This window comes from Amphiprion ocellaris, chromosome 19, assembly GCF_022539595.1.
Source record: "Amphiprion ocellaris isolate individual 3 ecotype Okinawa chromosome 19, ASM2253959v1, whole genome shotgun sequence".
In the NCBI taxonomy this organism is placed as follows: Eukaryota; Metazoa; Chordata; class Actinopteri; family Pomacentridae; genus Amphiprion; species Amphiprion ocellaris.
The window spans coordinates 12,852,969-12,862,692 of record NC_072784.1 but is presented as its reverse complement, the minus strand read 5'-3'; the positions used below and the strand labels follow the sequence as shown (position 1 = coordinate 12,862,692).

General features: G+C 41.2%; 1 protein-coding gene across 4 annotated transcripts in view; it reads right to left on the bottom strand.

Moving 5' to 3' along the window:
• Positions 1-983: 983 nt before the first annotated feature.
• The window catches only part of cacnb1 (calcium channel, voltage-dependent, beta 1 subunit), a 59,031-nt gene continuing 50,290 nt past the window's right edge, over positions 984-9,724 (bottom strand). For 3 of the 4 annotated variants that reach the window (XM_023278733.3, XM_023278731.3, XM_055005115.1), the window contains 4 exons: positions 8,008-8,159; positions 7,809-7,904; positions 5,486-5,671; positions 984-2,918 (listed from right to left, as the gene is read on the bottom strand). In XM_023278733.3, coding sequence (XP_023134501.2) covers positions 2,388-2,918; positions 5,486-5,671; positions 7,809-7,904; positions 8,008-8,159 — 965 coding nt within the window. In that variant the 3' untranslated portion in view covers positions 984-2,387. Of the gene's footprint in view, positions 2,919-2,953; positions 5,672-7,808; positions 7,905-8,007; positions 8,160-9,724 lie in introns of those variants that run through there. The other variant, XM_023278736.3, reaches the window with a different exon arrangement.

Sequence of the window (9,724 nt, the reverse complement as noted above, 5' to 3'; positions counted from 1 at the left end):
AATAACCCCAAAACTCACCCAGAATGATCAAGAACACCTCCTACATTACCCACTATTTACCCAAAATGACAAAAACCTCTCCAGAATGACTCAACATTGTCAAAAACAATCAAACTGTGTAAAAAATTATCCTTTCATTATAATTGTTCTGACCAACCACCTATGACATGCTGATATGAGGCTTCAAAGTTTACCCAGAGTGCACTTTTCTCTGGTGAATTATCAGGAAACAGAAACACATCAAGGGTGCCAGTGATTATTTCTAGGACTCTGTCTAAAATGCTGCAGTTTTAGTCTTCAAACTATGATATATCCCATAATACCGATGCTCAAAGTTGACTATGAAATTGATTGGGTAATTTTTGAGTCATTCTAGACATTTCTTTGGGATAATTTTGAACAATTTTCAAACAATTGTGGACACTTTTGGTAATTTTGCACTCATTTAGGAAAGGTTAAGAATAATTTTGGATAGTTTTATGTCATTTTAGTCAAGTTTTAAGTAATTTTCAACCCACTCCATGTACTTCAAGGGCCTGTATCTCAAATAAATACACAAATGCTATTGTACATAAAAAAAATCTGCTGATTCCGAGGGAGTCAGGTTGATATTTCATTCCAAGACTCAGAGGAAACTCATTAAAATTTGAAAATTCAAAACAAAACTAACTTTTTCAACGACTGTCTATGTGACTAGTTGAGTGAGCTTCATATTTTTAAGTTTAATAAACATATTTTGTCAAGTCCAGTTAATTTATTTCAGCCAGTTTTACACTTTCACAACTCAAAAAATGATTTTCAACTAATTAAAAGTGCAATTAACTAACTACAGTTTCTAAACTGAATAAATTTAAAACGATTTCCAGGAATAAACAGCAGCTTTACTAGCGAATATCAAGTTTACACATAAATACATCTAGCATTTTTGGAATCCGTGTTTGAAAATCGCTTCTCACTGAACCATTTAAAGTGACACAATGCCATTCCTTTGTCATTAAATTTTTAATTAAAATACGAATTTATCCACAGATTAAAAATGAAAGGCAGAAAAAGCAAAATGTAGCTACAATCAGGCACCAATGATACATGTTATGTCATAATTTTTTAACAATTGCGATAACGCAACAATAACATTATTTACCGATCATTATCTAATATTTATTTATTCAGCTGAAGACAGGGTGGAAATGCCGCGGCGGCCCACCAAAGACATTCATGGATTCTCCATTATAGATAAACCAGAGTAAAGACCAAAAAGCTGATCCTAGAACCCCCCCTCCCCGCTTTGATACTCCTCTCACTACCTCACAAAGAACCGAAGATTTTAAAAAACAAAAAGAAGATTGCAAATGTTCACAGGAAAAAAACCCAACACTAATTCAGTCAGAAATCAAGAGTAAGAAGAGAGTGGTATCTAATATCAGACAAGCTAAGCTGTTGGGGTGGAATCTGGGAACCACACACACGAGTACTTTTAATACAACCATCAGCCCTGACGAGAAAGAAAGAAAAAAACCTAAAAAACAGACGACGAAGCAAAGGAAAGGAGACGAGCGGCGCGCTGGGACTCACACAGACACAAAGAAATGGTATGAAAACGAGTGTAACGAGAGTTAAGACGTCCCACCGTGGCAGCTGGTGGACATGGCTTGGCGAGACATTCCGGCACTTGTGATTGGAGTTTTTTTTTCTTGAAATAACGGTGCGACTATAAGGCAGGACGCTTCATTCACACGAAAACTCAAAAAAAAAAAAAAAAGAGACGACAGGTGAATACTGCAGGTGAACTCAGCACCCGAGAAAGAAGAAGGAGATGGGGTCGGACATGAGCCAGGTTCAGGGAGGAAATAAACATCTTTGGAGCGTTTTCTTTGCCAACGTTGATAAATTTTGTTTAAAATATGGCGACTTCTCCACCAGCTTTCTTTTTTTTCCTTTTCTTTTTAAGGTCTGGGTGATAACAGAGTGGAGGTGAGAGACTTCTGGATCTCAGTTCTAGGAGGAAAAACCCTGAAAGAAGCCAAAAGCGGTGATTAAGAGAAACCCTGATGCTGTTCACACATGGGGACGGCGACGTTAGACCCTGTTTAAGACTGCAGAGGACGGACACGACAGTTTCTACCAGCCTTCACTCTACAACTGGAGGATTCACAATTACTGTCCTTGTGCTGTCAGTAGAGAAATCCATGATATTCATGCAGTATTAACATAGGAAACAAAAGAAACAGACCAATAGTAGTTTTTTCTAAACATAAAGAAATTGCAAGAAGATGGCATCTGGCAGTTGATGGATTTCTTTACATTGTACTGGGATGTAAACAGGTTTTTTGTTGGCCTGTCCGGCGTGGCCCCGAACCTCCCCGTCTGTCCTCAGTCTGCCCCCGGGTTCAGCGGATGTAGACATCCCTCCCCCAGTCGTCCTGGTTCTTGTTGCGGCTCATGTTGGCGCCCGTCTCCACCGGCTCCTGGCAGTAGCGCTCCCTCAGCTTGGCCCGACCGTGCGGCTGCGTCTGGCTCGGCATCGGGGGGTGGTTCAGGTTCTCCTGGTCTGGCTCGGCGCCCTCGTCCTCCCATGAGGCCTGTCTGCCGTGGTGCTGCGCCAGGTGGAGGCGGCTCCCTCCGCCACCTCGGTAGGGCTCCGGCTCCTCGTACGGGTCGGTCTCAATGTCCATGCAGGAGTCTCCGGCCTCGGTGTAGGCCGAGTCCCGGCTGCCCTGGGTCTCGGAGTCGAAGGTGTCCTGCCGGGACAGCCCTCGGCCGCTGCCTCCTCTCAGCTGGCCGCGGGACGAGCGCAGGTACGTCTGCTGCTGCTGACGTTTCCCGTCCAGGTCGGTCTGGTAGTCGTGCAGCGTGCCGCTACCGCCGCACTCCGTCAGAGGCCCTTCACGCTTCTGCTCGCCGTGCACCATGTACGGCCCCTGCAGCGAGCCGCCGCCATGCAACACCACAACCATGCAGAGACACAAACAGCAGACCGTCAGCGGTTAGTTCAGCAAACGGGACAGACAAAACAGACTCAAGTGTTCAGGCTTCCACATGTTCCAGGTTTGCACAGTGCAAACACTAACTCACACTGAAAAGTTCCATAGTGCAGCAAACACACATACTAGTTGTTACTCAAGTTAGTAAAAGCACATTAGTTCTGCTAAGTTCTGCATTCAGGTTCCAATAACATTTGAAAAATAATGTTTAAAGAACGTTTTAAGGGTTTTTATCAATTAAAATAATGTTCCTTCAATGTTTAAAGTGAATTAAGACAGAACATTAAGAGGATGTTTGGAGGATTTAGTCAGATGATGACAAAATATGCTGATAAGGTCCCTAAAGTTTACCCAAAATGCACTTTTTAAAGTTTTTTTTAGTGAATTATCAGAAAACAGAAACACACCCGATGATTGTTTCTATGACTCCACACCTGTAGACATCTGTAATTTATCTCACTGTCAACAATAGCAGATTGCCATTGTACTGATTTTGGTCAAAAAATGGCTTCAACAGCCGCAGTTACCAACTAAATCAGAAAAAAGTTGCCGTCTAACTCCATCAGAATCAGCTGATTTTTTTATGTACAATAACTTTCGTGTATTTAATGAAGTTTTATCTTCATACTATGAATGTTTTCAGAGTTACAGGCCCTTGAAGTACATAGAAGTGGGTTGAAATTCACATTATTTTTTCACAGTATTTTTGAGATTTAATACATAAATGTGTATAAAAGTCATCCTTTCATTGTCTATAATTGTTCTGACCAACCACACATGTTGATATGAGCCTTGAAAGTTTACCCAGAATGCACTTTTATGCAAGTTTTCTCTGGTGAAATATCAGAAAACAGAAACACATCCAGGGTACCATGGATTGTTTATGACTCTACGCCATTAAAATGTTGCAGTTTTACTGTTGAAACTATGATACATCCCATAATATTGATGCTCAAAGTTAGATATAGTAAAAAATCCAAAACAAGATTTTGTCTTTAGATTGTGACACCTGGAGTGGATGTAAATTTGGTTTGCTTGGAGCTTTTTCAGGGCTCAGATGTGTTTTTTATCCCCCAAAATTTTATATATTTATCTTCTGTATTTCTTAAGTTATGAGACTCATAACTTCACAAGAAATGACTGAAAACGTGACAACAAAAGGTAAAAAGCATGAAGTTAAACCCATTCTTTTGTACTTTTAGGACCCACAACTCTGAAGATATTCATAACATGAAGGTAAAATTTTGCATGACAGAACATTCAGAGGATGTTTGGGGAATGTTGTCAGATTATGATGACAAAAGAAGAACATCCTCAGACCAACATTCAAAAAATGTTTTCAAGATTTTATCGATGCCTCAGAAGACAGAATGTGGTTCTATAAAACATTCTTGTAATTTGGTGGGACATTTTGCCTGCAGTGTTCTCAGGATGTTGCTCTGGAGAAGGTTCTCGATCCAACATTTGGGAAATGTTTTACACCTCTTGAGGGAACTTTTTCCTGCTTTTAAGAAAAACATTAAAGAAAACTTTGCATTGAAAGCATTACTAGAACTTAGCAGAACTTTCTCAAAACGTTACTAGAACAAAGGCATTCTAGTTGGGATGGAACCTTCCTGCAAACACACCCAGTGAGTTTCTACCTTTACTAGAGCGCCATCTGCTGGCAGACTGAGCTCACAGCAGAACCAAGCAGCAACATGTCTAAGACTAGAAAAAGAAGCTCAGCTCTGAAGCAGTTTTACATGAATTAAGAAACACCAGCAGGTTCGTCGTGCAGCTCTGTAATGTTTGCATGTAAAAACTGTGCAACACTGTCTTAAACATAAACCCGACCTGACGGCATGCGACTCATTACAGCTGGTGAGACGCCACTAGCCAACACAAGCCCAACTGATTAGTATTTTGCCGCCACACTCGTGATAAATTGATTAAAGTGGACAGAGTGTTAGCAACAGCCTCCACCAAACCGAGCGTTTCTATTTGAAGAGGCGGACATGACTTGCTGTTTTCAGGGGCGGTGCCATGGCAACACGGAGGAGGACAGCGAACTGGATTCAGCCTCCCAGAAGAAGAAGAAGACAAAAAGTGCAGGAGAAAAAAAAAAAGGAGGCCATGGAGCTAAAGAGGGCAGGGTGGGGGCAGCGGATATTATTTTACTCTTGATTACAGCGAAATGGAAGCAGCCTCGGGGGGGGGGGGCAGAGGTGACTTATGGGTTATTCCTCGAGTCCAGTGTGCTTCACAGTTTTGAACAGAAGGAAAGACAACGTTGTGTTACTGTAGGTGTTCATGAGTGGGCTCACTGTGTGTCCTGCATAGGTGTGTTTGTGTTTCTATATACAGCATGAACAGGGATTTAATCCTCCTTCAAGGGCTGCTGAGTTCCCCCCGCCCCCCGGGCTTCAGAGAGTGTGCTCTTCCTCTTTCCCCTCGCCGGCTACGGCACCGTCCATGTCGGGCCACAGATCCATGTTTCTGCGCAGGGAGGTGAGCACCTGTACCTGCAGGTTGGAGACGGGCTCGGGGGAGGCGGCCAGCGCTGCCGTGGCCATGGTGCGGTTCAGCAGCGGGTTGGGAGGGTTGCTGCTCGGCGGGTGCGTCGCCTTCCAGTAGGCCTCCAGGTAGTCGGCCAGATGCTCGCAGGCGTCCTCCAGCTGGTTCTCATCCAGGATGATGTCAAACAGTTCCTGCACGACAACAACAACACTATTTGTTCAATGACAGAACCAAAATTATTGTATTTTCTTTTTATTCTGGTTCTGAAGGCATGTTAGCTTAACCCTAGTGTTGTCCCCATCCATCCATCCATCCATCCATCCATCCATCCATTATCTATACACCGCTTAATCCTCACTAGGGTCATGGGGGGGGCTGGAGTCTATCCCAGCTGACTCGGGCGAAGGCAGGGGACACCCTAGACAGGTCGCCAGTCTGTCGCAGGGCTACATACAAAGACAAACAACCACTCTCACATTCACACCTACGGGCAATTTAGAATAATCAATTAACCTCAGCATATTTTTGGACTGTGGGAGGAAGCCGGAGTACCCGGAGAAAACCCACGCATGCACAGGGAGAACATGCAAACTCCATGCAGAAAGATCCCGGGAAAGCCGGGACGCGAACCAGGGACCTTCTTGCTGCAAGGCCAAAGTGCTAACCACTACACCACTGTGCAGCCCCCTAGTGTTGTCCTACGGGTCAAAATTGACCCGTTTTAAAGTTTGAAAATGTGGGGGGGAAAAAAAAATTCACAGTGAAACTTCTGATGTTCACATTTTCAACATTTTGGGGAAATCTTTCAACATTTTTTGGTGGAAACAAAGAAGTGTTAAAAATGTTAAGATCATTCACAAAAAAAATCTACTTTTTTATGTGAATGTTCTTAAAGAAAATATTAGAAGTTTTACTGATATATATGTAATCACTTTAGATATTTTTAGGATTTTTCTTGGAAGATTTTTACTCATTTTTTAAAAAATATTTACAAGAATTTTCTTGCCAAATTCGGGGAATTTTTAAAACAAAACTTTTAAGGGAAACTTTTAAGGAATTATTGGAATTTTCTTCCTGAAGGTTTTGCAAATTTTTGGAAATTTGGGGACTTTTATTGCTGATTTTTTTGGATTTTTTTCAGACAAGGAAACAATATTTTTTGGTGCCTGTAAATGAAGACAACAGGAGGGTTAAAAAATGCCCAAACTACACTATTTATCAAAGCCAGAATAAGCAAAAAATAGAAAAAAAATCTGTGGCTATTTTAACTTTCTGCCGGTCCTTCACCTAATCATGTGTGACTTTTGGTTTCATCTGTAAAATTAACCGAAGTCTGAACCCCAAAACACACTAGCAGGTTAGAAAAGCATGTTATCTTTCAAAACATTTCCTAAATTACGCCATTTATCAAAGCTGGCAAGAAGAAAAGGGTGTTCAACGTTCCAGCTGAAGGTCCTTGAACTACTCATGCGTGAGTCTCAGTTTCATCTGGAGAAGTAACCACATCGAAGATTAAAATCATTATATTAAATAAAAAAGCACCTTACTATACATGTTCCATTTAAAAATTTGCTTGTTTACACTAATCAGATTTAAAAAGAAAAACAAAAAAGCTTAGCTTTGATTAACAGTCAAGTTATACAGAATATTTGTGCTTGTTCTAATCACAACTAATCACTAACCCCAAAACCTTTCTGGTGAGTTAGACATGTTACCCTCAACAAATTGCCAATATTACTTCATTCATCACAGCCAAAAACTGTAAAAACTGAAAAAAATCGTCTGATTTTCAACTTTCCAAGGTCCTGGAACTATCCTTCCATGGACAAACACAGCCAAGTCTAAGCTTAAAATCATGATGCTTTATTTTAAAAAATAATAAATAAACCATTTACAACAATCAGATTCTATTAAAAAAAAAAAAAATTTAAAAAAATGCACTCCTCCTGTGAAGCCATTACTGACTCAGCTGGGACCAACAGCCACATGACAAAAATTCTGGGATCTTTTCACTGAACTGCAGGCTTTGTGTGTTTAAACAGAGCAGACAGGGTACAAGTGAGGAAACATTGTTACATTAAATTATAATTATTTACAGCATTCTAACTGTGTCATACTGCACATAAGACACTTTTGAGTTCTTTCTACTTCCAGCTGTTTGCACAGAGGTGCAGGACTTCATGTTGAAGTGAAAAATGAGTCAACCGTGATAAAAAATATGACAGGAGCAAGTAAAAAAATGCTAAGAAACTACTTGTTGGGGTGCAGAGGGTTAAGAAACAGACCTGCCAGTTGTTTTATCACAAAAAAATTCCAGTTGGAACTTACAGGTGGGCACTGAGCCAGCTTGTCTGCTGCAACCATCTGCACATTTAGGTGTTTGGCCTGAGACTTCCCCCTGGACTTAATGAGCCTCTGGAGAACCTGCAGGGAGTCATGGAAACAACGCTCAGAAATATATCACCGAGCGCAAATTAACTGCAAGATAACAGGCATGAAAGATCGGTTTATTACTCTCAGGTCGTACCTTGGGCGAGGCTATTTTGATATAGACAATGATGGGAGCCAGGGAGGTCTTGGCCAGCTGAGAGGGATGGTTGATGGTGTCTGCATCCAGAGCGACCAGCTGCAGGGTTCGGGCCAGCTCGAAGATACGCTCTATCTCGCTCTGCACTTCAGCTGAAGGCCCGGAAAAAGACAGGACGCATAAATACAGCCAGACAGCACAACAATAACACGTTCCTCCTCTAGCAGACTGCATATCAGCTTCACTCTGCCCACCGACATGTTAGTACTTACTCATGCATGTCGAGGTTTTAGATCAAAACAGAAAAATAAAAGCCAATGAATTAGATCGGACCACAGTTAAAAGTTCCATTTATGCACGGCTAAATGGAAACACTGCAGCATCCTCATTCTGTTGCCGACTCCCGACATTTAGCGTTTTCTTTTTTTTCTTTACTTGCAAGTTGCGAAGGAGGGAGGCACTTAAGAATGAGATGCCTGTGGAGTAACTTACAATAAGGGCACAATTTCTCACCATGTAACTAAAACAGAAAAAAAAAAGGACAGCGACGACAATAAAAGCATCCTCATTAAACAAATGAAGTGGAACATTAGTTTTTGTTAGCGCTAACAGGCACGGCAGTAATTATTCTATCAGGTGAACCACTTGAGTCTGCGCTTTGTTTTCATTGTTCCTCAACAGCGGCCGTTTATTTAGCATTTCCAACACAGTTCCCTCCCATTTTTTTCCCTTTTATCAGGCTGTTGACGTGTAAGGAGGGAGATTAGAAGTGAAAAGCAGAATGTTTCCCCGGCTGTCTGGTCAAACCTCAGCGCCTCCGAGGTGTTCGTGCTGCCAACCCAGCAGCAGAAAGAGATAACGGGGGTAAAGGCAATCTGCAGAGAGATGAGGCCTGCACATATTTCAGCAGCGTCCGGAGGGGCTGCAGGATGAAGAATTAAAGCTGGAGGGCCTCTGCAGAACGATAAGGAACGTGAACTTTAACTGGCAGCGGAGGCTTCCATTAACCTCAACAAAGACTTGTGCAAGTTTGGATTTGACTGCAGAGAGATGAGTTCATTAAGGAGGGTCAGCTTTTTTGGGTGCAATCGTCGTGTGTGATTGCAGGCACATAGTATGTAAAGATAACATCGTAGGTCACTTACGTTGTAGAGCAACATAATACCCAACCTTAAACCTCTAATTGAACTGTTTCATCAAAATCACTTTATTCTACATTGCAGATCCAGCTTCTTTGGATGCAATTGTTGGTTTTGATTGCAGGCAGATTCTATATGAGGATAATAATAAAGAAGAAAAGAAACCTATGGTCCTTGTTGCAGGAGTTTAAATGTGTGCTCATTATAATCATTAAAACTAGGAAAACTACTTTACAAATCTGGGATGGAAATTTGGATTTTTTTTTTGTTTTTGGTTGAATCCACTGAACTGCAAATCCATCAGCAGGTTATCTTCCAAAAACCCCAGCAAAAATTCCAACATTTTCAGAGCTAGAAACTGTGTGAGAAGAGAAATTGCTTGATTTTCAACTTTCTGACAAGCGGTCCTTAAACTACACATGTAAAACTTTTGCTTTTGTCTTGAAAATGAAACAAATCTAAGCTTAAAATTGTTATATTCTATTCAAATCACTTTATTATACATGTCTTATTTAAGAATTTGTCAAAATTGATGTATTTACACTAATCAGCTTCTGTAAAAATTAAAAAAACAATGT